This window comes from Notamacropus eugenii, chromosome 2 (genome assembly GCF_028372415.1).
Source record: "Notamacropus eugenii isolate mMacEug1 chromosome 2, mMacEug1.pri_v2, whole genome shotgun sequence".
NCBI classification, from domain to species: Eukaryota; Metazoa; Chordata; class Mammalia; order Diprotodontia; family Macropodidae; genus Notamacropus; species Notamacropus eugenii.
The window spans coordinates 418,851,192-418,878,817 of record NC_092873.1 but is presented as its reverse complement, the minus strand read 5'-3'; the positions used below and the strand labels follow the sequence as shown (position 1 = coordinate 418,878,817).

At 35.1% G+C, this 27,626-nt stretch overlaps 1 protein-coding gene across 1 annotated transcript in view; it reads left to right on the top strand.

Annotated features, from left to right (window-relative positions):
- Positions 1–26,566, top strand: part of RRP15 (ribosomal RNA processing 15 homolog) — a 57,898-nt gene extending 31,332 nt beyond the window's left edge. Inside the window, exons 4-5 of the mRNA XM_072647813.1 lie at positions 862–1,063; positions 26,126–26,566. Coding sequence (XP_072503914.1) covers positions 862–1,063; positions 26,126–26,242 — 319 coding nt within the window. The 3' untranslated portion in view covers positions 26,243–26,566. The remainder of the gene's footprint in view (positions 1–861; positions 1,064–26,125) is intronic.
- Positions 26,567–27,626: the final 1,060 nt, after the last annotated feature.

Sequence of the window (27,626 nt, the reverse complement as noted above, 5' to 3'; positions counted from 1 at the left end):
CTGTCTTCTTCAGGTTAAGTCACCTTTGGTATTGAGATGGGGAGATAAATTTCTTAACTCCTTCCATCCCCAAAACTCTAGTCTAAAAGTCCAAGGAATATAAAGAACGGGGAAAGAGTCCCAGATAGAAAGATTGAGCCTTTTAGAGACAACAGAGGGAGGAGGTTCCTCTGAAAAGATTTCAGTTATCAGTCATCTTCTCAGGAGTCCTAGTTACTTGGGCCAATCAGGAATTCCTCCTAATTATCCTCCCAGCAAGGGGCTAGGAGAATGTCTAGTTAAATGAGAGATGTCCACGTCTGACAAAGGTCCAACTTCTGTAGTCCTAGTAAATGTAATGGAAAGACTCATCAAACTGAGCGTGAGTTTTCTGGAGCACTCTTGCTGTAGAATATTGGAATAGGAGGTTGGTCATTTGGTCATGTGGTGTGAGCAAGTAAACAGAGAGACCTGTTTGCCATAAAATATAAAAAGACGTAGAGAAAGACCTTAAACACAATGGAAAAATATTGACATGAATCACATAGGATGACGTGGACTTTATGATTGACATTGTTACAGGGAATATCCATATCTAGAAAGTAACAGATCCATTGAAATATTCCATAACTCTTCAATTACTATTGATAATGAATGGCCTAATGTTAACATACAAGTTAAATTCCAACTACCTTTTATACTTTGAAAACCACATAATTCACCCTAATAGTGATTTTCATTTTTAATAGCATCAGATTTTGACTTGGAAAAAATAGTAGCTAGAATTTTTATTTTTAAATGCACCCAAGTACAGTTTTCTGGTTGTAATTGCCTTTTATCATTACTTAATTAGAATGAGGGGGGGAATTGCCTAATCTGCAGGGGTGTGGTGCAGTTATTCAATGCTGTTCGGAAGCACCAGAAGAATGTTGATGAAAAAATGAAAGAAGTTGGAGGTTCTGTGAGAAAACGTGCAAAGTTGATGTCGACTGTCACCAAGAAAGATTTCATTAGTGTTCTCAGAGGAGTGGATGAAAGCAAAGACAGCAGGAGTTCCACAGGCCAGAATCCAAAAGACAGACAGGTAAGAAGAGCTTGCTCTCAAAGGTGAATACTTTTGTACCAATGGATAAGATTTATCCCTGTCTTACCTGCACATCCCTCCCTCACTCAAAACAAAGTCAAGTGCAAGTCCTGTCATCATTTCTCTGATGGCATGGTCTTCTTCAGCAATGAAGGGTGAACACACACCTATGACTTAAGGATGTTAGTGTAGTAATAATAAATATGAGAACTTCAGTAACATGGAAAATGTAATCTTACTATCATTAATAATATTATAGCAGTGACTGTCCTCCCAGTACTGCTTAGTGGACAGTAGGGAAGAATATGAAACATATACATTGTAGCATCAGATTTTTTAAAACCTCTCCTTGCTCTTTATGTGCCTATCAGTGTAAATTCATGATCATATGATAGCAGTTATTACTGATAAGCAGAAACTATACAGAATGACACTCCTCATTTTTATCAGTTTTAGGATTTCTAGTCCTAATTTATATGCCTTTTAATTGCTTTTTAGGGAGATGATCTGTGTACTGTCACTTAGACATAGGTGTGTAGAAGTAGCTGCAACATTTATCTGATTTCAGATCCGTGAATTACAGGGCAACTTAGTTTCTCATTGCTCTTTATTTTAAAACAAAAGGACAACATTGTAGTCTTATGCAGTTTCATCATTTGGGCACACAGAAGCAGATATACTGTACAGCCTCATTTTGGTAAAAAGCTTAGAAAAATAAAAGTAGTTCTTGGAGATCATGATGATAAGCTGTTCTATATTGTTCATCATTTAGTTTATGGGTTAAGGTATTTTCATAGATGTTAGAGGGAAAAGTGTTAGAAGTTTTTATACATTTATCTTAAAATCACAAATTGGGTTCTGCAGGCTTGTTGGAACAAAGGCATATAATTTTGATTATCATAAAAATATTTGACCCCTGCTTTCTAAGTTTTATAAAACGAGTGTTTCAGATACATGTTCCTATCCAAGAAGTTGTACTTTTTACAAGTACATTTTAAATACATATTTGCATTTATATTCTTACTTTGATATGCTTGGTAGTAGTGGAAAAGTTCTTTTGTCACTAATCCCCTATGATCTAAGTGCTTTCTAATGCCAATGAGAAGGACTTTAATCAGTCAGGACACTGTCATGTGTTTCTGTCATGTGTTTTTTGTTTATATTTTGATGGAGCTTGCTGAAACACTCTGTGGCACAAAGAACATTTAGGAATTTCATGCAAGCACAGTGTCTAAGTGTTTTTTAAAGTTCCTTGATTAAGTTACCATTTGGCTTAATTTTTGGCAAGCATTTCTCAACTTTTAAAAGTCTGTTGATCTTTTTAATTTTGAAAGAACAAAATTGTATGTTTATATAATAGAGGTGCCCTGTAGTACTGTTATTGTAAAGTGACTGTCAACACTAATTATAAATGTCACGTTTGGGAATTTATGCTTTTCATTACTCAAAATTGCAACAGACTGAAGATTTTCCAGTGATATTTTTATTGAAAAAAGTAAAAAAAATGATTTGGAGTTATACAGAAAGGAGGGATTGAGGAGATGGGATTTCTAAATGTTTGATTTCTTCTTTCCCTTATTTAAGAATAATTTAAAAGAACCCTTTGTTCCTGCTTTGATAGTTAGAATTTTTTTTAAAGATATAAAATTTAGATTTGCCTCCAGCAGATTATTTTGTGTTCCACCACACCATTGACATTTTAACTTATTTCCTGTTTTACCTACTCCATATTCTCTATCCAAGTTATCACAAGTATGATATGGCGTAGTATGGTTTGGTTTGATATCAAGGGATCAGGACAAAATTGAGATGAAGGCATATTAACCTTGTGCTAAAGGTCATGTTTCCAGCTTTCTCTTCATTTCTTCCTCAAACACTTTATTCTGATGTAATATCCATCAAGTTGAAGCCAAATTAATTTCCCTGGTTTTACTTGTGTTTTTAATATCTCATTTTTCAAAAAAAGGACAATATTTTTTTGTGACAGTGTCACAGTATTCATTGAAAGAGTTAGTTTTCTCATCAAGAACTCTCTGTACCAGTGCAATCATTGGTGCCTTCCAACTTTATAAACTTCTGCTCCCATAAAAAAAAAAAAAGTTTAGTACAGTCATTGTGAAGAATGACCTTCAGGAGTTGATAAAATTTAGAAGAGAAGAATTGTTCAACATTGTAGATCATAGGGTCATAAATTTAGAACTGTAAGAGACTTGAGAAGTCATAGGTTCCAACTCTCATTTTATAGAAAAAGAAACTGAAGCTCAGACATTAAATAATTTGACAAGGGTCACAAAGCTTTTAAGTGACCAAGATGGAATTGAACCCTGGTCTTTCTGACACCACATCTAGAGATCTGTCCATCACACCAATAAGATGGGGCCCAGTTGAAGTTATATATTGAGAACTTGTCATAGGCAAAATTGACCTGTTTTTTTTTTTTTCCCCAACAACACTCAGAAACTGTTTAGCAATAGAGACATTGAAGAGTAAAGGTTACGCAGGGATGAGAATTTGGCTTTTGAGCCTTGCAAAAAAGTGTGTGAGAAGAAGAGTGAGGTGTGGAAGGGTATCAGGGTCAAAGAACGTTAGTATGGTAGGCAGTAAACGTTCAAATGACTGACCGCTTTATATCCAGGTCAAAATGATAATGGAAGCTATTTGGGAATATGGGTAAACAGTAGGAGATTGTGGTCAGAGAGTAGAATTAGGGGTTAGAAATTATAGGACAGATGAGGGCAACTTTTAGGAAGAAAAGGATGCATAAATATAAGGAAATGGATCTTTACCTCTCATCCAGGAAAGAGAAAGAACCTATGTTACGAACCCTTCCCAGAGCCTTCCCTTTCCTGTATTCTACTTTGTAAACATCACTAATGCTTGTTGGCTCACTAAACTACTGGGAGCATAAGACCTCAATACCTTCATCTCCCTGCTGCCATTACTTAAAAAGAAATGCTACAGTGAGAGACTCTTATTATAACAAGACTGCAACTCCAGTGAGATTTTGGTTTGTTGGGGGTGTAGTACAGGTCGATTAAATAGAAAAGGATGACTTACAGAGAGTGATCTGGGACCACTTCTCTGATCATTTGTGAACTGCTGCTGTTGCTTTATACCATGCAAAACACTTTCCTTACAGTAATCCTATGTGGTACATAGTGAAAGTATGATAGTCCCCATTTTACAGGTAAGGTACCTGAAGCTCCCAGAAGTTAGGTGAGGTGAACTGTGAAAGGCTGGGTTTCAGTCCCAGTTTCTGTGCTCTTTCCATTATACTGCACTGCCTGTTCTGGGGCATCTCTAGATAATAGATGATAACAGACTATGCACAGTTTTCTAGATTTGCTCTAGTACAATAGCTAATGTGACATAATTACCTATTGTAATGTATAATTATCTATTGTACTTCTATGTGATAATAACTATCATTACCCAGGCGATTTTCATACTAAATTCATTTATGGCATGGAGAGGTTACTCTGTGCTATTTCACTGAGAGGGAATACTTTGAAATGTGTTGCTCATCACACAGATTACCTTTCTTGCAGTCCTGGTCAGTGTACTTCAATCTTCATGAAATATCTGGGAAGTATGGTACCCAGATACAACTGACAATACAAAAACTGGTGTACTCACCTGTGACAGTCCTCTGATTGGTTAATATAAAAGCACCCGATAAGAGTTACAGTTCGTGCCTTTCCCTTGTCTCCCTGAGCTGCCCAAATTCCACGGACCATCAGGCAAGAAGAATGGTATGGCTGTTCTTTCTGCTTGGATGAGCTGGAGCTCACCATCTTCACCCTTTGGATGAGATACAAGCCTTAACATTAATTGCCTTGCCATGCGTGGATATCACATCTACCCTGCTGCTCTGCCCTCAGGCCCCTAAGCAATCCCATATGAGCTTCCATTGGCACCCAAAGGACCCCCAGGCTTTGCCACCTGCCCCACTTGTGAATCCTTAGGATTTCTGAACCTTTCCATCCACCCTGCAATTAAACTATTATGTGTTATCTCTTCCTCTGAGAGCAAGGACTGTCTGATTTTTTGTATTTCTATCCTCAGTACTTAGCAGAGTGCCTGGCACATAGTGTTTTTAATAAATGCTGTGATATTCATTCATTAACTTTGCATTAGTTCATATAAGTCATTCTATACTTTTCTGTAAGCATAGTAATCATTTCTTATAACAGTAATGTTGCAATACATTAGCATATCACAATTTATTTAGCCATTCCAGGATCTATGGACATCTACTGTCTATTTTGTTTCCATTTCTTTGCTTCTATAAAAAGTGCTGCTAGAAATATTTTGATGTATATGGGGCCTTTTTTTCTGTTTTTGGTGTATACGTCTAACATTGAAATCAGTGGTTTATAGGGTAAGGATATTTTAGTTCCTTTCTTTGCTTAATTCCAAATTGCCTTTCAGAATATTTGGACCACTTTACAGCTCCACCAACAGCGTATTATTGTACCTCTTTTTCACAACCTCTAACATGTATTGTTTTTATTTTGTCATCTTTGCATATGTTCTGAGGTAAAACTGCATAGTTGTGGTGATCTACATTTCTTGTATTATTAGTGACTTTAAGGCTTCTTTCATATGGTTGTTAATAGTTGAGAACTTTTTTTCATATCCTTTGAGTTTTTCTCTCTGAGGGAATGGCCAAGACTGGTTTTGCTACTTATCACACACACATCTGTTCTTTATGAAGGTGTTCCTGGGCTTTAGGTCATATGTATTTGTGTAACATATTTGTTTTTGGTCTCTTCAGTTGAACTTTATTGTATATGCTACAACAACAAAAGGAAGAGTTTCTGTTAAATATTTGCTTATTTCATTTAAAGTTAGAGATCCTTTGCAAATTTTTGGGATCCAGATGGGAGTAATTACTTTTCTGGTAATATGCCAAAAGCTTTTTATTTCATAAAATTAGCTGTTTATCAAGGTATTTCTTAATCCTCATAAGGCTGGGATAATAATATGTTCTGAGTGTGTGCACGTGAGCACGTGTGTGTGCGTGCGTGCGATTATGTGTGTGTGTTTTCCACACTTCTGTATGAAGATATTTCTGCAGTGTTGTCATGAATTCATATTATAAGAAAGCCTTCTTTAATGACAGAAAAATATAGAGTATTAACTTTTTAAAAGTGATATTTTACTAAAAGTATACTGGTTTTGTAAAGGAAGTATCTGGTATGCTTTGTTACTCAGAGGCAGTTGGAAAAAGTATTAAGATTGGCATCAGAACAAGTTGTAGCTCCTAAAGTGAGTCCTGTCCTCAAACCATAACTGTGTGTCTATAGTATCCCTCTTTGTAATAATGGAATAATAATATGTTATCTCCATAAAAGGGTTTTGAGGAAAAATATTTCTTGAAACTTTTTTAAGTACCCATAAGAATTTTTAGAATAGTATAATGGTTTTGATGGCATTAACAATAGATTTATGTGAGATTTTGTGAATTATCATGAAAAGAGATGATGGATCAAGATTGTAATAAGAATACTGATGAAAGTGCCATTTGGAAGAGTAGCAGCTGTCCATTAAAATATAGATTTTCTCGTTTAACTTTCAGATGTTTGGGAGGAATAAGTGAGATACACATTGGAAAAATCCTTTGATTTGGACATGGAAAATTAGTCACTAATAGTCACACTAATAGTGTGACCCTGGGCAAATCACTTAACTTTGTTGGGCCTCAGTTAAATGAGAGGATTGAACCAGATAGCTTCTGGGGTCTCTTCAAACTCTGAGTCTTTGATCCAGTGATTGATAATGACTAAAAAAAATTTACTTCATTTTTTCATGCATAAAATTGCAAGCAAGGTATAAGATAGGAAATAATTTTTTGATGGTGTCTAGTTAAATTGCCATCAGGCTAATCTTCAAGAGAATGTCTTGGTAGATTTTTATTTTGTTCCATTTGATACTCACTCACAAATAAGCACTGTAGTTTTGGACATTTGGGTATGGTGGAGGGTGTGGAATGCCATCCATCTATTGACACAATTGAAAAGATTTACACAAAAGATTGTCAGTTTTTAAATGTCACTAGGTCAATGGGCATGGATTTAGAGTTCATAAACTGTTTTGGGAATAAGAAACTAAGGGTTAAAGTAAATAAAGAAACACTGAAATTACTCCAAATCTAAAGATACCAGTTTGACTTTCACTTAAATCATTATTGGAAAAAATGGTTTATTATATTAATCTTGACAGGTCTTTTCCATTTTTCATTTGTTTTTTGCCCTCCTAGGGTCATCCTTAAATATACTTGGGATTATCTGGGCCTAATTGGGTTCCTGATTAGAGGATTTCAGAGTTAAAAAGGATCTCATATGTTACCTAGAATAGGGGTTGGTTGAGGCATTGAACAATGAATGACTTTTAGATTAAAAAAAAAAATTATTGTATTTAAAAATGTAAAAATCATTCCCTGGCAGGCCACATTTGACCCTTGGACTATAATTTATTGACCTCTGATTTAGACCAGTGAGTCCTAAGGGCAATCCCATCTTCAGCATCCCTGGCAAGAGGTCAAGGAGAACTGCATTCTAAGGAAGCCCATTCTACTCATGACAAGTTTTTCACCCTCACTTGCAATGAGATACTCCTCATAATCTTCTAGCATACTTGTCCATGATATTTTATAAACGAATTTATATTCAAAACCATCCTTGATCTTGGCTGACAAATTTGTCTGTCAGTGCCAAGATGTTTTCTAAGCTGTTGGCCTCCTTTTTGTGGTTGTTTCTTTGCTTCATTAAAACTTAGGAAATTGTAATAGTTTATGACGCTTTTATCTAGTTTTTCTATTGTACTTGCATCTATAAGTAACCACAAAATATTAAAGAACTAAAGAAATGACTTGAACATATTAAAATTATCCAATGTGTGTTATTATTGATAATAAACATATCTATATGTGTATATCTATGTGTATATATCTCTTTTATACGCAATTTTTTACTTAAAATATTCTTTGCAATGTTTTTAGTAAGCAATGTCACTAAATGACCATCAGTCAACTTGAAGTTCTCAACATATTAATAGTTGCTTGATTCCTCTTTACCTGTTGAGGAACTCATGCTGAAGATAATAAAATGTTTTACTGTTTCTTCTTACAATTAGTCACTTCCCTTAGTTCTCTCTTCACTAAACACAGGAAAGTCTTTCCGAAATACATCATGCTATAAGCTTCTCAAAGGCTTTTCATGAGGTTCTCTTTATAAAGTTACACAATGCAGTGCAACAATTGACAGAAATATAACAGCTAGACCAAACTACTGCCACCAACTCTACTACAACCTCCATTTAGATCCTAGTGTAGATGTCTGAGGACCCTGTATCCTCAATCCTAGGAATACTAGTGTTTCCAGACTACCAGCCTCACCCCTGCAGTCATCATCAAAAGGAAGAGGTCCACCATCCCTGCTACCATCTACAACTGCCAATGACTCTTTAATGACTCTTTGCTAAATATTTGAGCTTCAGATTGCACCGTACTTCCAGCATGGTTTGGAATCTAGTGTTCAGAGAAGTGACCCTTGTGGAGATGTAGCCTGTCAGCTCTTTCTGCAAGTACTGCATTTCCAGTGTCCTTATCAGCCATAGCTTCTGGAGACCAGAAAAGAAAGTTCTTTCCAACAAAGTCCTTGACATCAAATGGTTTCAGTATCGAGATGGGTATTTTTTTTTTTCAAATAGCAATATCATTACAGAAAATGCATTACTCTTTGCTCTGCCACTGTACCCTGTGGGCCACTGGGCCTTTTCACCTGCCTTGCAACTAAAACCTCCTCTGTGTGTTATTTCCTCCTGTTAGAATGTGAGCTCCTTGAGAGGAGTGTCCTGTTTCTTTTCCACCTATATTGCCAGAGGTGAGCACAGTGATTTGCTTGTAGTAAGCACTTGTATTTTCATTTATTCATTCCTTTTGTGGAGCTTTTAATTTTCTTTATACAAGTCAGTATGTGTATTGCTCTATTGGTTCTGCTTATTTTGCTGCCTCAGTCCTCACAGATTGTTGCATTTTTCTCAGTTTCTCATTCAGTTCATTATTTTTTACTTCATAAGAATATTTATATTTGTATGTATGTATTTTATATTTGTGTATGTATGTAATATATATGTTTATATATGTATATATCACTGTAGTATTTTACCTGTTACCTAATAGATGCATACCACTTTGTTTAGGGAGGTGTTATTATTACCCCCATTTTATAGCTGAGGAAACTTGAGGCAGAGCTTGTGACTTGGTCAGGGTCACATAACTAGTAAATGTCTAAAGTGGCATTTAAATTCAGATCTTCTTACTGCAGCTTTGTGCTGCATCCACTGTGCCATCTAGTGCCTCACTGAGGTATTGATGAGACAGACTATTTCTCAGGCATGCCATAGAGAGGATTTCTGTTCAGTTTGGACTCTTTAGCTTTTGTCATCCTCCCAACTTTGAGATACTATGATTCTTATTTTGTAATAGTAAGGGGAATTTGTTAACTTTTTGGGGCTTTCAGAGTTCAGTTTTCATTATCTGGCAAAATATATTTGTCCAGAATATGTCCTTCCTTGGTAATTATAAATAAATGAAGGATAACATGTTAAAATCTGATTAGGTCTTGTCATTAATAATTTACCAGTTTATGGAGCTGAAAAATGTACATTGTTTTTTTAATTCATTTTGCCTAATATGTTATTATTTTTAGTCTCATATAATCAACCAAATCAACCAATCTCATAATCAACCAAACAATATTTTCTTTTCTAAATTTGCCTTATTTGCTTCTTCTTTAAAGATCTAAATTATCTGATTTGAGCGCAAGATAACACCAGTACACTATTTTTAACTGCAGGATTTTCTAGAAATGTATATTAAGGATTTACATCATCAGGTTATACAGGGAATAATCATCAGAGGTAGCATCTGAACCCTGGTCCTATGATTCCAGAGGTAGTTCACTTTACACTTTGTTTTTCTTCTATTTTTTTTCATCCTTTTGACTTTGTTTTAATATTTCTTGTTGCCTCATGGAGTATAGAGTTTCTATTCGGTCCATTCTAAAATTCAAGGAGTTTATTAATTGGGTAAGGTTTTCAATTTAGTGTGCCAAGCTGTTATTTCCCTTTCCAATTTTTTATTCCATAACTCTCATTTCTTTTCCAGTTTTATCCCCCCCAAGCACTCTAATCCCATTTAGAAAAACATTTTTGAGCATTTTTTTTAAACTCTTGCTTCATCTCTTCCAGGAATTCTAGCTGAGTTTGTGCCCATACTGTGTTTTTCTCTGAGGGGATTCCTTTTATTGTTTTAAAGTCATTCTCTTCTGCATTTTTATCTTGAGACTCACTGCCACCATAATAGCTCATTATGGTGGGGTTCTTTTGTTTGCCCCCTTTTTCTAGTACACTTAACTGATTTTGGGCTTGATGTTAGGGCTAGGCCTGTGGAACTTCTGGAGGGCAGGTCTGGGGTGTTCCTGTTCCTATTTTTTTTGTTATCGAATATTATGTTATTCTTGCATCTTAGGGATAGGCTGGCAACTTACAGACTTTTAGTACTCCCATAGGAGTCTGATTCAAGGCCAAGTCTGATTGCTGTTCCCTTGGTCTTAGCTCTGTAAGTTCCTGACTTGAATTTGGGTCTCTGTATTCACCAAGTTCTGATAGACTCCACCTCTTATCAGCCAGCTGGAAAACTGTTGGTTCAAAGTGGCAGAATTGCAGGCTCCCCTTTTGGTTTGGATTTCCTGTCTTGGCTATTCCTCTGTTGGCTGGGCTAGATGCTGGAAGTGAGATCTTGGAATCTGTAAGCTTGGAATCTGAGCCACACCACTGCTCCTCCTGGCTTCTCAGCTTCCTCCTTTTTTTAGTCCATTGCCTGGGACCTCCCTACCTCAGAAAGGCAATACCACAGTTCCGCTTTTCTTCCCCTGAATCTACTCAGGGGTTGAATAGTACCTGTCACCATTGTAGTTCCTGAGTATGGGTCTGGAGGTGCCCTAGCATGTATGTCAGATCTCCTTTTGTTCTGGTTTTCAGCCTTTCCCAAGCACCTCCAGTTTTCCATGGGTCAGGTGCTTTGCTCCTACCTTCTTCCCAGTTTTTGCAGACTTCTCTGTCTCTCTCTGCCAGCCTGGACCAAAGCAGTCTATGACTTTTTCTGAATTTCTTCATCAGGATTTGATGTAGTGCATTTCATAGATCTGTTTGGGAGAGTTTTGAACTGAAGCTCAGTTGCATTGCTTCCTTCTCCTCTGCCATCTTGGTTCTTCCCATTTTCCACTTTTTATGTTTGCTTGCCCCCAAGCCCAAATTTTTAATGAAGAAACAGTACCTGGATTCCCAGTGACAGTAAACAAATATCATTGAGAAGAGTTGATGACATGAAATGATACAAATGATCAAAGAAAAAATGCTTATTAAAGAAATGTGGTCATACTCTGCATGACGTTTCCTGAGAACATTACTATCCTATTGCATATCGTTTCATTTTGAACAGACTCCTACCTTACCACTGTGAAAACCTGCATAGGTATTCCCCAGGCCTTTTAGTACTTTGGGCTCTTGCTTGGCTCTTTTCAGCATTCACCCCTCCTCCCTTTGCCTAGGACTTCACTAGCTCCTGTGCCCTCTAGTTCTGACTCTGTGCACTGAGACATTGTTCCACTTATTTCAGTCTTATTCCTTCACAGATACCCCTATCTTTTCAGGGCTGCCTTAATTTCTGCATTCATTTCAGTCCCTTTGGGTCAGAACTCCCAATTTCTGACTTCATTTCAGTTTGGACTTTATTATCCTTTGCCCCTTCATTGCATTGGTTATACTCCCTGCTGGTTCACTTAGATACCTAAACAGTATTTGTTTCCATTTATACCAAATATATTTATTTCCTCCTTATAAAATTGTTCCTGTTATTAACTATCCCCTATAAAGCTTTATCTAAGGAGGTGTCTTTGTTCTCTTTTTTTTGTCAACCTAATTAACAACACAGGTTGGGACATGACTGTGTATTGGATTTTTATGCTTCTGATGATGTTCAATTCCTTCTAGATTCCTTTAGAATCTAAGTCAGCCAAAACTTATGGTATTACATTACATTTAAGTATGGTCTTGTCTAATGGTACAGGGTGGAGGAAATATGGCATGTTACAGTTGTGTGATACCAAACTAATTGATAAGTCTTTATTTTCCATAATAGCCTAAGAAAAGGGATCGTGTGTGTGTGTGTGTGTGTGTGTGTGTGTGTGTGTGTGTGTGTGTATGTTTCTGGATAATCCCTCAGCATAAACAAAATTTATTAACTGGGAGGTGTTCGGATGCTGTTCCAAAACTACCTATGCTTATGGCCATAAGATTAATGTAGTGTTTTCCTCATAACTCAAGGAGCTTAGCTGTGCAGTTCTTGTCACCATAACAGAGATGAAAAAAAGAATCCGATAAGTTGTATACAACATCAGTACAGTGCTTCAAATGCATTTAAAAAGCACTTTGTAACAACCTTGTGAGGTTGGTAATATAAATGTCCTCATAGAATGTTCAGAAATTGTTATTTACCCATTAGCAAATAGTTGTATCAGAGCCAAATTTCAAACCTTGGTCACCTAATTCCAAGTCAGGCACTCTTTCCTCTACCTAACTAGTAAAGAATTGTCAAAGCTTAAATGAAAAAAATCAGATGTGGCCCCGAGGTCAACTTTTTTCTCCTATACCACAGTGGCTTTGAATATCACTTTTAAATAAAATTAGAGGGAAAGGGAAATGAAATAGTCTTTTAGTTTTTAAGGGCAAGGATATTATAAATGCATTAAATATGACTTAGAAGGCACTCTGTAAATGTCCAGGCTCTGGAGATATTTGGGGATTTAGTTGTCCTAGTCCAATTTGTAAGAATTATAATGGAAAATCAAAGTTGTCTTGAGCAGGAGGTTAGATTTATCTAGAGTTGAAAGGAGTACATTGATAATCTCCACCCACTGTTACTATTTCTCTCTATAATTCATTTAATTTTTCCTTTAAGTATTTATATGCTGTACCATGTAGTACATATGTTAATATATTCATAGCAATGCATAATATTGACATTCTCATATGGTTCCTTTTTAAAATCATATTTTATTTTTTCTCCAATTACATGTAAATTCAATTTTTAACATTCAATTTTTTTTAAAAATTGTGTTCTGAATTTTCTCACTCCATCCCTCACCCCCCTGAGATAGTAAGCAATTTGATATAGGTTACATGTTCAGTTACGCAAAACATCATGTGGTACCTTTTGTGAAAATGTAATTTTCCTGTTTATTGTCTGAAATCATGATTTGTATCCCTTCCTTTTAAATGATTTCAGTTGAAATACAATATTTCTCTAGCCCTTATAACTCTGTCTTTATGTTTCAAGTGTATTGTAAGCAACATGTTGTTGACTTCTGCTTTCTAACCTACTTCACCATCCTCTTCAATTTTATGGATGAGTGAGTTGTGAAGGAGTGACGTAATTGGACATAAGTAACTTATTTCAGCAAGTTTGGAAATGAAAGGGAGAAAACAGATGGGATATCAGCTAGATAAAAATAGAAGAATTTGTTATCACCTCCAAATGAAAGAAAGAAATGAGAGTGAACTGAACATGTTTGTAAACGCATGAAGAGTAGTCATGGAAGAGGATCATTTCAATAGAGGGTTTGATTGTCGGAGGAGATAGAGTAGGCGATGAGATCAAGGGCAAAGATAGGAGGAATAGCCTCAGCCAGGAGTGCCACTTGCTTCTTTGAGACACAAGTAAGAAAACTATTGATTTGGGAAATTTATGCAGTGGAAGAAGGGAATTTTGAACCCTTCTTTTGAATGGTCTCAACTTCAGTGAAGTAGAGTAGGTACTGAATGGTATCCTTGAGTCTGGGACATACCCTGAATGTGCATCATTCGGAGCAGGAGGGTGGGGAGGGGGAGTTGCCAAGAAACAAGATTTGTCTAGCATCACTTGCTAAATCTTTGCTTTTCTTTGAACTACAAAATCTGTCTCAGGGCATATTTCTCATTCATGAGATATCTTAAAGGAGACTTGGTGACCACTTATTAGGGATGTTAAAGATGGGGTTCTTTTCAACTAACAGATGTACTAGGTACCTTCTGATTTTTGCTTCAAGTATCATTAATGGTCTTTTGTTTATATTCAGTAAACATTTAACTCTAATAGAGGAAATCCTTCAGAAAATACCTTAATAAAATTAGAGATTTCTCTTTAAGTGTATGTATGTGTGTAGTTCTATGCTAATTTATATGTTTGACAGATTTGGATTTTAAAATACTAGGTTTTCTTAAGACAACATGCATTAATACTTTCATTGCATCTTTCTTAGTACTTTCTCCTCAGATTATCTTATATTTACATGTGTACATATTGTGTCCTCTTACTGAAATATAAGCTTCTTTAAAATAAAGTATTTTTATCTTTTTACCTCCAGTTTCTGCATGGTGCCTTACATGTAGGAGTTAAACAATAAGTGTTTATTGAATTGAATAAGGGATTAATTACTGCTTATTGTGTGGCAAGCATTGTATTAAACACTGGGGATGCAAATTAAAAAAACAACAGTTCATCTGCAAGGTAGAGGGAAAGTCCCAGATATCTTTAAAGTATACCAGCAAGTTAATGGTAAGGCCTGGTAGACTTCTATTCACTGAAAAGCTTGAAGTTGGTAACTCCTAGTTTTATCCAGGTGGTATGAATAGGGAATCTTAGGGGAGAGGCAAAAGGAAGACAAGGGAAGACTATCCCTGAAGCTAGTTCTTCCTTCCTAGTTGTCCTTATATGTCATTGGATGAAAGAACCATTCCTAGGAGGTTGATATGAGGGGAGGGGTGTATTACCAGTATAAGATCCAAACTCTGTATCAGATTGAAGATCTACAAAGCATTTGTGGCATTTAAAGTTTTATTTGGCATTGTATTTGACCTGTCTCAATTGCTATTTTATTTGACAAGGTATTTTGGTTATTTCAACCTATTGTCATTCTTATTAAGAGAATATCATCAGTAATGGATTGAGTTGATGCCTTCTGAAAGTCAGCTTTGAGAAGCTGAGCCTGTGAAAGGCCCCATACGATAACATGATTTGTGAGCCTTTGAAGAAGGGGAAGAAAAGGCAACAGTAGAAATCCACAATAAAAGAAGCATGTTTTCAATAGTACTGAATGCTGAACAAAGTAGAGTTAGTTTCTTTTAAATGTAATGTTATATTAAGAGCTCAGTCGCAGAATTTTACAGCTGGATGGGACTTCTTCTTGTCTAACTTCCTCACCTTATAGATGAGGAAGCCAGAGAGAGGTAGGGAGTTAGATAGCAGAGTAGCATGGCCATGACTATAACCCTGGTCTCCTGATTTACAGTCCCATGTCATTTCTACTTCACCGTCTTAAGTCTATCTATACTTCTATTTTTAAGGTACTGCTAAAATGAATATAATTTGGAGGTGTGTTTCTCATCTCCTGTGGGACTTCCCACCCCACCCCCATGGAGCCCTGAGTATCATTTACTGAAGTCTTTTGTAGCTTTCTTGGTACCTTAGTCAACTTAAAATAGAATCTGGGAAGTTACACAAACAGTAAACAAAAAAATGAAGCCAGAATGGGCTTATTGCCCAGAAAGCCAGCTAAGTGCAACAGGAGGGCAAAAATTAAAAGTAGGTAGAAAGGAGAAAAGGACAGGAAAAAGGATCTAAGGCATCTGGAAAACCATCACAGAGTTTGATAGAAAAGTTTTGCTGGATGTGCAATAAGGATAAGATCTTTATAAGAAAGAAAAGTCCCTCTCTCCCCTCATTAGCATTCTGACATAATTTAGATCCACAACCCCCTACGCATTTTAAACTAATGAGATTTTGCACTCATTAATGTTTGTATTGAATGTAGATGTAGTTCATGCCTATTTTTTTTTTTGAGTGTGATTAGTAAAGGGGGTACCATATTCAGATGGGTGCACCAGTCTTAGGAGGAGTTTTCGAAAAGAGCAAGCTTCATATTCTGATGCCAAATTTGACAGTAGCTGTAAAGTACTTAGTAAAATCTTATAAGGGGCACTAAAGCTGATTTAGCAAGTATTAAGAACCAGTTTCTTTTTTTTATTATTTAGAGCAAACTGGATTATGCCTTAAAAAATGAAAAGCATGAACCTTTTTTTGTGGAGTGAAAACATAATGAAATTAACTCATGCTAATTGCTAAATATAGAAGTAGATTTATTGCTTCTTGTCCAGTATTTAATTTTATTTTTCCATTCATAGCAGAAATGAATTTCTTTTTTCATGAAAGATTAATAAGTTAAGCCCAAATTTGTGTTTTCAGTTTGCTTTGCCAAAATCTATGTGCATGAACAAAAACCTTTTGTACTATGAAGTAGAAAGAATATCATTTTGGATGTCATTGATGAAGACTTTTTGTAAGAAGGGCTGATTTCATGTTTTCAATAGATGTAAACTGCTTGTATTATTCCAATTAAATACTTGTATAAAGCCAGGACTGGAGCGGGGGTATTATTTTGTAGTCCTGTAGCATCTGGCTTTCATTTAAGTCCCTGCCTGGGTTTGCTTTCCAAAGTTGGTGTTACAGCAGAGTCATATTGGTTGTTTGAGGTCAGTGAGAATCAGTGTAGTTTTTTTGTTTGTTTGTTTTTAAAGCAAAACTCAAGCGTAGTTCATTGGGCCTGCTGAATTTTCACTGTAACCTTCCACACTTAGCTGTTGGGACAATTTCCCATCTGATAGAAGCAAATACCAGTGCGGTTTAAAGTCCTAGTATTGTCACTTTTCCTAGAATTCCTGGTCAGGTAGTAAATCGTAGGATAATAATGTTAATTCTGTTAGCTCCCTACTCTAAGACTTTATAATTTTCAGTGTTAGAAACAGTGCTTGAGTCTAACTTTTCTTTTAAAAATGAGAAAGGGAGGGATAAAAGAAATTCTCAACAAATTTTAAGGTATTAAATGGTAAAGTAACAAGATCTTTTGGGATTTTATTATATTGTTCTGTATGAACCTTTTGTGTGGTATAAGATATTCTGTGAACTTTCCAACATTTATTAGGGAAAGAAGTATCCCCTTCCACTTTTGTCTGTCTGTGTTGTATCTTTTTCTAAGCAAACTTTATTCTTTTGGGGAATTATATTCTGAAAATGTTGCTAAAAGTCGTTTGGAAATTGATATAAATTGGATATTGCATTCATTTTTTTTTCATTGAAATAATCCGCAGACATCACATTTAATTAAATATATCCATCTAGTATGTATAAATTAATTTAGTCAAAGTGACAGTAACAGTAATAGGATAATACCATATATAGTTTTTATTTTTGTGATTCTTGCCATATTATTTTTATTATAAATGCCAAATAAAATGAGTATTTATGTATACTTAGTAGAATACAAAAATAACATTATACATTAAATTGCAAAAACCTAAAATGTACAAGTTGCTTTTCTTTTTAAGGATATAAGATCAACATTTAACTTTCATAGCTAACCTGCTTTTCAAGACTTCTTTCTGATTTAACTTCTTCTCTATTAAAAAACTATGCTTTAGTGGTCCTCATTTCTTTTGGGGGAATTATCCCCCCCTTTTACATTCTCTCATTCCTTCTCCCTAGCCTCCAAATCATAAAAAGAAAAACACAGCTCTTTTAACATATATATAATTTGAGCAAAACAAATTCCCACATTGTGTCCAAAACTATATGTGGCATTCTACTTCTAAAGCCTTACTTTTTTGTCTAGAGGCAAGTAGCAAGCTTCATCCATCTCCTCCAATCATAGTTGATCATAGCATTGATTAGAGTTCTTAAGTCTTTCAGAGTTGTTTTTCTTTATAATGTTATTGTATAAATTGTTCTGATTCTACTCACTTCATTCTGTATCAGTTCACACAGGCCTTTCCAAGTTTCTCTGAAACTTGATTTCATTTTTCCTTATTGCATAATAGTATTCCATTAATTGTTGGGCTCTTTCTTAGTTTTCACTTGTACTAAAAAAAAAAAAAAATTCTATAAATACTTTTGTTTATATTTGTTCTCTTCTTCCTTTTATTTCTTTGGAATATAGGTTTAATATTTAATAGCTTTGGGGACATGGTTCTAAATTGTTTTCTACAATGACTGAGTTTAATTCATAGCTCCACCAATAATGCATTAGTGGACTTGTTTTCCTGCTGTCCCTCCAAAAATTGCCATTTTCCTTTTTTTGTCATCTTTGCCAGTCTGCTGGGTGTGAGATGGAAATGCAAGATTGTCTGTTTTACATTTCTCTAATTCTTAGTGAATTGGTGCATTTTTAAATATGGTTATTCATTGCTTGGATTTCTTATATTGAAAACTTTTTGATTATATCCTTTCTCCATGTGTCTTTTCAGTGATGACTCTCGTTCTTATAAAATTGAACCAGTTCCTTAAAAAGTCCTTAAAGTCCAGTTCCTTAAAGTCTTTGGCTTTAATAACTTAAAACTGTATTAAGTCTTTTGAAACATCCTTCATGTCTTGGATATGAGACCTTAATCAGAGAAAATGGCTGCAAAGATTTTTTCCGCTTGATTATAGTTACCTGTTTCCTTTATAATTTTAATTGCTCCTACCACTCCCCCCCAACTTTGTAAATAATCAAATTCATCCATTTTGTCTTCTGTGATTTGCAGTTCCTTGCTTGGTTCTGAATTCTACCCAGAAGGTTTTTTTTGTTCATCTGCTTTATTAATAATATCACTCTATGTCTAAGTCATATACCCATTTGAGCTTTATCTTGGTATGTGATGTGAGGTATTGGATTATATTTAAATTCTGTTAGACTGGTTTCCATTTTTCTCAGCATCTTTTGTTGAGTAGTCCTTACCCTAGTAGCCTTGGTCTTTAGATTTGTTGAACTCTAGGCTACTATGTATATTGTCTATCTAGTTTCTTCCACTGATTAACCTCACTATTTGATGATTAACAATAGTTTGAGATCTGGTAATCCTAGATTCCTGTTTTTTCTTAGCTTTGTTTTCATTGTTTTCCTTGTGGTTCTTGATCTTTTGCTCCTCCAGCTGAATTTTGTTTTCCTTTGGTAGTTTGATTGACATGGTACTGATTAAATTAATGTTATATTAATTAATGTTATTATTGTTATTTTTATTATACTTGGTATGGCCTACCCATAAATGAGTAGTATTTTTCTCATTATTTAGGTCTTTAGTTTCTGTAAAGAGTAGTTGGTGGTTATGTTCATATAGTTCCTCTGTGTCTTAGTAGGTAGACTCCTAAGTACTTTATAAATTCTGTAGTTATTTTGAATTGATTTACTTCTCTTTTTGCCAGGTTTCATTGATAACATACAAAAATGCTGGTGGTTTGTCTCTTCTTTCCCCCTGGAACTTTGTTTATTGTTTTGGTTAATTTCAGTTGATTTTTCAGTTTGCTAGATAGAGCATCATATAATCTGCAAAATAAAAAGCAGTACTTTCGTTTCCTTCTTGCTTATGTTTTTCCCCTCAATTTCTTGTTCTTGTCCCTAAAGCTGGCATTTTTATATGTATATTAAATAATAAATGTACATTAAAAATAGTTCAACCCTTCAGCAGTTGTATATAAAATATTTCTCTTGTTTTTAGATGGATTCTATCATGTTAAAGAAGTCTACATTTCCATACTGTCTAAGGTGTTTGTTTGTTTTGATGGCAATAGGTATTGAATTTTGTCAAAAGCATTTTAGCAGCTATATGTTGGTTTTGTTACTAGTAAAATCTTAGTTGTGTTTATAGTTGTGCTGAACCAGTCGTGCACACGTTGTTGTGTCCCGGCCTTGAACATTTGGTCTTAATTTTGTGCATTTAGGGACATGAGTCTATAACTGTCTTTTTCTGTTCCTGGTTTAGGAGTTAAGACCACACATGCACGCCCACACGCATGCACACTCACGCACACACACATGCACACACATGCGCACACACACTCGTGGAAAAGGTTTGGAAAGGTCCCTTTTCTATTTTGTTTTCCCCAGTTTGTGCAACATTGTAATTAATTGCTCTTTGAATGATTGATTCCTCCTGGGCTACTCTCCTACTCCTGGAATTAAACCAAGGAACCTCTTCTCTTCCACTGATGTCTTAATCTTTCTCTAGTGAGAAGGATACATCTTAGCGGCCTATGAGCTCAAGGTGACTGTGACTTGAACAAGACTCAATTATTAGTCTTTATTATCATCCTTAATCTATTTCTCAAAGAAAAGATCATAAGCTCCTTGAGGGCGGGACTGTCTTTTTTTTTTTATTCTCAGCACTTAGCCAGTGTCTGGCACATAATAGGAGTTTAACAAATGTTTAATGATTGATTGTCCTTGACCCATCATTACCAGCTTTCATTTTAAAAAATACTTTCAACATTCTTATTTTAAATTTTGAGTTTTGAATTTTCTCCTTTCCTCCCTCCCAACCCTCCCCCACCTATTGAGAAGGCAAGAAATATTAATCATAGGTGTGAAATCATGCAGCACAGTTCCATATTATCCATATTACAAAAAGCCCCAAGAAAATAAAACCAAAATTTTATGCTTCATTCTGTATTCTGAGACCATTAGTTCTTTCCCTGGAGGTAGATAGCATTTTTCTCATAAGGCCTTCAGAATTGTCTTGCATATTGTCTTGATCTTAAGTCTTTCGTAGTTGATCATTGTATAGTATTCTTTTTACTGTGTACATTTTCCTGGTTTGCTGGTTCTGCTCACTTCATTTCGCATCACTTCATATAAATCTTCCCATGTTTTTCTGAAACCATCTTATTCATTAGTTCTCATTTCTTATAGCATACTAGTGTTCCATCACAATCATACACTGTCACTTGTTCAGTCATTTTCCTGACTGATGAGCATTCCCTTGATTTCCAATTCTTGGCTACCACAAAAAGAACTACAATAAATATTTTTGTACATGTAGGTTCTTTTCCTTTTCCTTTGATCTCTCTGGGATAAAGACCTATTTATTAGTGGTATTGCTGGATCAAAGGGTATGCATGGTTTTATAGCCCTGTGGACATAGTTCAGAATTGCTCTCCAGTATGGTTGGATCAGTTCACAATTCCACCAATAGTGCATTAGTGTCCATATTTTTCTATATCCTCTCCAACATTTGCCATTTTCCTTTTCTATTATGTTAACTAATTTGATAGGTGTTAGGTGGTACCTCAGAGTTATTTTAATTGGTATTTCTCTATTGGGATATAGAGCATTTTTTTCATATGCCTACATATAGCTTTGATTTCTTCTGAAAACTGCATGTTTATGTCATTTGGCCACTTATCAATTGAGGAATGACATTTGATTCACTTCTTTATATACTGAAGAAATGAGGCATTTATCAGAGAAACTTCTTGTAAACAAAAAAAAAAATTGCTAGTTTCCTATTCCTGGCTTTCTAAAGATCTTTTTCTAGTAACCTGGAAAGAACTTTAGAAGAAAATGTTAATTTCCTATATTCTTAGAGAAACTAAAAAGGTTTTTAAATTATATTTTCGCACAATCTAGAACCAACTCAAATAGAAACTGATCCCTTTGGGGGCTATAACTTGACTTAGAAAACCACATTTTTTTATTTTTATTCATTTTTTTTAACCATTCCCCAATTATATTTTAATCTGGTTCAGACTATAATTGGTTTTGCAGGACACTTACCACCTGCACCAAGTTCTAAGACCTCTGGTCTAGAACATTGGGTTGAAATTAATAAGGAAATTTGATGGATAAATGAACTTGAGATTTCATTGGCATACAGGATTTATGAGTGAGGAAATTTCTACTACCAATGCAGCATGGAGATGTTAAAAGACTTGCCCAGGGTTGTACAGCCAGTATGCATCAGAGATAGAACTGGAGCCTAATTCTTTGACTTCAAGGCCAGTTCTCTTTTTACTTAAGTTACCTCTGAAATTTAATGAGGAAAGGCTTAGGCTTGAGTAAAAAAAAGAAAAAAAAGCCAAAAATCTTCCTAAACTTAAGATGAAGGGAGCATATTTAAACTGAATAAAATATAACTGGGTATTTTATCTCAAAGATAAAATATTTTAAAATGTCTACAGTTTCAGTATGAATTAATATAGTGACATAGCTATCAAAAAACATTAATTTTTGAGGTTGCATTAAGAGAAATATAGCTTGTAAGAATAAGGATTTATTAGTTCACTAGCTAGGTAGTACAGTGGCTAGAGTGCTAGGCCTGGAATTAGGAAGACCTGAGTTCAAATCTGGACCCCCAGACGCTAGCCCAGTGATCCTAGGCAAGTCACTTAATCTCAGGTCTGCTTCATTTTCCTCATCTCTGAAATAGGGCTGCTCTAGCTCACAGGGTTGTGATCAAATCAGATTAATATGCTCACAGTGCCTGGTGTGCAGCAGGCATTTAATGTTTATTTTCTTTGTTCCTTTCGACTTTGGTACGGTCAGATCTCATCTGAAATATGGTGTTCAGTTCTGGAAGCTGGAAAGTATCCAGAGAAAGACAGCTAGAACAATTAAGGATCTTGACTCTTGCTAGAATTACAGTCAGAGGACTTGGGTCCAAATCTCAGATCTTCCATTTCCTACTGGTATGATGGTGGGCAACTTACTTACTCTCTTTGTTGGCTTCAGTTTCCTTATGTGCAAATGAAGGGATTGGACTAGATCATCCCTCAGATTTCTTCCAGATTTAAATTTGTTTTCCATATGATGATTGGTTGGATGAACTGAGACTACTTAGCCTGAAGAAGAAAATACTTAGGAAAGACAAGTATTTTTGAAAGCAATATGTCACTTATTCTGTAAGAGAGATTAATTTGGGTCTAGCTGGCAGAACTAGTAGTAATTTTCTTAGATAGGCAAACTTAGGCTTGAGCTCATGATAAATTTCCTGACAATTCAAGCTGTCTTAAAGTGGAATGAGCTGCCTACAGAGTGGCTAGTGGTTTACCACTTGAAATAAAAATTGAATAATGATTTTTTGAGGATGGGGATTTTAGGGAGGGGCTTAGGTTAGAATAGATATCTCCTAGGATCTCTTTCTCCCTTAAGTTCTACAATGATATGCTCCTGATGCATATTTATTGTGTTGAGAAACCTCATGTGATGTAAAGTAATGTCATAGTTGCTGAAAATCCCATTGCTTTAGCTGTCAGTGTATACACCGTATCCTGAACCTGAGAGGAAGTGTAATATTGGTATTGTTTTTTGGAAATTATTTGCCAGTGGAATGATGGCTTTGGTTTCGTTACTGTTCAGATGCTGTACAGTACATTTTCCTCCTACTCAGGCTTAGAATCTCAGAGTTACAGGATTTTATTCTTAGAAGAAACCTTAGCATGCCCGCAGTGTAACTTATCACCAAAAAAGGAATCCCAACTGCAGTATACTCAATGAGTAGTCTTCCAGTCTCTTTGGAAAGCCTCCTATGATAGAGAATTCACTGTTTCTTGTGCCAGCTGCCTGTTCCTCTTTTTAGATAGCTCTAATTAGTAGGAAGATTTTCTAGACTTCAGGTCTAATTGCCTCCTTGTGGTTTCTATACCTTGCCTCTATTAGCATCTTCTGGACCCAAACAGACCAAGTCTTAGTTCTTCTTTCATGTGACAGCCCTGCCTATCATGGACTTGATAGCAGTGATCTCATTTACTCTTAATCTTCTCCTAACTGAACATTCCCAGTTTCTTTAACTGATACTTACCAACACAGACTCAAGGTTCTTTATCCTGTTGATTGCCCTACTCTTCAGCTTCTTCATGTTCTTCCTAAACTGTGATACCTAGGAATGGATGCAGTTCTCTAGATGTCTCTCTACTTCGTGCACCTTACTTGGATTTCTCTTGCCTTCGTTCCTGGCACCCGGAGCCCACAGACCTACTGGCACTTAACTTTGACAGTTTAATCACTAGCTGTGAATGAATCATTTGGCATCTGATATGTTAGAGATTTATCTTTTAGTGAAGTACCTTTAAATATTGAATATGAGATCTTTTTGTTGTTGAAATGGTTTAAGAGAACTGGAATCTGATCTGAATTCTGTCTTGTCATGTCACCTAAAGGAAGGGAGTAAGTCATAGGCTCATAGGATTTAGACCTAGAAGGAACCTTGGAGACCATGTTTACCCTCTCATTTTACCTTCTAGGAAAGTTGACTTTCCTATCATCCCCCACAGAGCTGGCATTCAAATTTGAGTCCTTGGCCTCAAATTTAAGTGTTCTTTCCACAACATTAGGTAAAATGTGAGGTTTTTGCTATTTAATCTTCATTTACATGCCATGAACCTTTTCATCTTATACAGGCACAGTACCCTTCATGTTTTTGTATTGGTTGAATTATGTAGCATCGCTTGGAATTTAAATTCCTAGTTCTCTGATATTTTTTCTAGTATTCACACTTACTAAACACAAATACTCAGGATGTCATTATAGTGTTTGGCCCCATTATGCACAAGTCTCGATTCCTAGAAATATGGAAATGCAATAAAACATGGATTTATACATTTAGATTTAGAATGAGTGGTGGTAGTGGTTTTTTGTTCTTTTTTAAGGCAAGTATAAATGAAACTACTAAGTTGATATATGGGGGAAGGGGTTCAGATCTTTGTTTCCATCAGTGTCTGGAGCTCCACATCCAGAGGGAAACTCATTCCAGTGCTGATAGACAACTGTTCTTAGACTTGGTTTTAGAAAATTGCATGGGAGCCTGGGAAAAGGCAAGAGATTTGCCTAGTGAGCCACTATGCCAGGGTAGCTATTGAATCCAGATCTTCCTAACTTATGAGGTTTGCCCTCTCACCTCTGCTTCCAAATCATAATACCACCTCTGTTTTAATCATGACAATGCCCATCAGCCGCTTAGAGTCTTCATATTTGTTTTGGGAAAATTAGTATCTGGAAAAACAAATACCCCTTTTAAATCTAGTAACTTTCTACTTCATTGGCATATATTTTTGACATAAGAAGGTTGTGCAGAAGGAGAGTTAGTTTAGTCTTTTTCTTATTTGCCATTGTCTCTTCATATTTTTTGTCAGATTAGTAGTGCTACATTTATTTAAAACTGAACAAAATTTTAGAACTTGTGAATGAGCTCCATTCGTATAATTGCCAGGAAAACAAATTTACTAACCTCTTTGGATATAGCTACACTAATTAAGAGTACTATATAGTTTTTAAAATATTTGCCTGGCTAGAAAATTTTTTCATCTTCTTTGTACCTAATGTAGAATGCAGCCTTTATAGCTTTGTAAGAAAGGAATTCTTTTTATCAAATTCTTGATAAGTTGTATTTCATAAATAACACCACAAGGTGGTGCTGTTGTTTCATGAAACATACGTCGGATTTCTTGGCCTCTGCAACAAGGTATCATTTGAATGCTGGAGCCAAGATGAGGAATTGCCCTTATTTAACATATTGTCTTTATTCATCTCACACTGATGTATTTTCCAAGTTTGTTCATCATTGAGGAAAAGCAAGTTTGAAATACGATAATATTGATGTGCTGAGTATATATTAAAAAAAAGTATGACCCCTTTGAAAACAACTTTGTTTCATATAGTTCTGTGCTTGATCCAGGTAGTGAGGTTATAATTTACAAAAGGGGCTTTAATTCACAGATCAAAAAAATACATACAATGTTTAATGTAGGCCAGATTAAAAAGACTTTTATTAACTCTATGTTTTTGTTTAAGTAATGTGCCAGATATTTTTTTTCCTAATGAATTAGCACCTGGGGGTTAATAAATGATATCACAAATTTATTTTGATTGCCAAAAATGACTTTAATAAAGGAAGCTTGACTAGGTCTGACTCTTTAGTTCATGAAAAATAAGTGTTTTGTTTCCATCCACCTTTTTATTGGATTATTAAAAATAAGTTTTACTAGCATGTAGGCTTTTTTTTGTTCTTGTGCACATGTGATCATAGGATACAAATGAAGCAAATTTCAACAATTTGTCTGTGTTACATGTCTATTGTAAAAACTGTAAGTAGAGTGGAGTTTGCTTTGCCATTTGGGTTTAATTGCATTTTCAGTTCTGATTATTTTTCTTTTTCTAGGCTAATGGGAAATCAGAGCAGGGCTCAAGCTGGAACATACTGCGCGATGACTTCATGATGGGAGCAACAATGAAAGACTGGGATAAGGAGAGTGATGGGCCAGATAACCCAGAATGAAGCTCCAGAGGTGACTGACAAAGGACCCCAGAGAGAAAGTGGATTTCTTAATAAATTTATTTTTCTGGATGAAAGTGTTTATCATCTAAGTGAGTTTTGCAATATAGACATGGTAACGCAGATGCTGCTTAAAGAGAAAAAAATAGACTGCCTTTATTTTCACCAACTTTACAATTGTCTGTTCACTTAATTTTTTCTTAGTCTACATCAAAATCCAAAACTATTTTCCAAAAGTTATAATTTTTATCATTTCCCCAAAACACTTTATATTTCAAAATAAAACAGTGCCTCTTGGCATATTTTGCCAGGTTCGTTACAATTTTAGCTGTGATTCTTGATGTCTTCTTGCATTTCCAAATTAGTAATATACCTAGAAATGTCATTATCTGCAGGTAATGAATATGACCTACATTTAATTTTAATTAATATTACTACCAGTTTTATAATTCTACAAGTTAATTGTGTGTGCTTATTCTGAGTAGACATCTTTTGTGTTCAGTATCATTTTCCTTTTAGAGGGACTGAGGAAAAATTGATTCAATTTGAGAGCCATGGAAATTTAATTTTTAAAAAAATTACGGACCAAGTCAGGGATTCTTTCTCATATTATTCTCTAGGTTTATTTTATACATGAAATCAGTTTGGAGACAGGACTGCGTTGTTTCAGTTTGCCAAAAAAAAAAAAATTGCATAATATCTTGAAGAATGGTGGGTGATGTTTGTTTGTTTGTTTTTTTTTTTTTAAGGGGAGTAGTTCTTTTTTTCTTAATCTGGGTTAGATAAAGGAAGGAAAGATTTGACTTTTAAGGTTATAAAAACTAGAAATGTTGATGTAATTCACTGTATGGAATAGCTGAAAGGTTAGTAATTTGGATGCTATTGACATCAAGTATTTATCAGTGATGGAAGATTAGTTAGGATTGAATCTATGTGGTTTAAAAATATTTATGAAATTGACTTATAGGGCAGTTTTTGTGTAGGCCAAACACAGGACTACACTGGGATGATATTGATGCTAAATAATTAAAAGTAAAGCTCATACCTTTCATTTCTCTTAACAAACAGTAAAATACAAGAGTGTAAGTTGCACTAATTACTCTTTCATACTATTTTGCTTTATTTTTGTTTAAGATTGTACTTTGTGAGTGGTTTAGTTGAGAATTTATAAAGGTTTTGTTTACCAGCTTTTGTAAAAAAAAAAAAAATTAAATCAGGAGATTCAAAGTTCCTTATTGAAATATTAAACAACTTTGGTAAAGTTAACATAAATTCCATTCTCTGTCATTGTCCACTAAGAATAGTTTCTTTGTTATCCAAAACATACTTGCAGCTGGTGTATACTGTAGCATAGTCTTTTTTTAAAAAAAGCAAACCAAACTCAAAG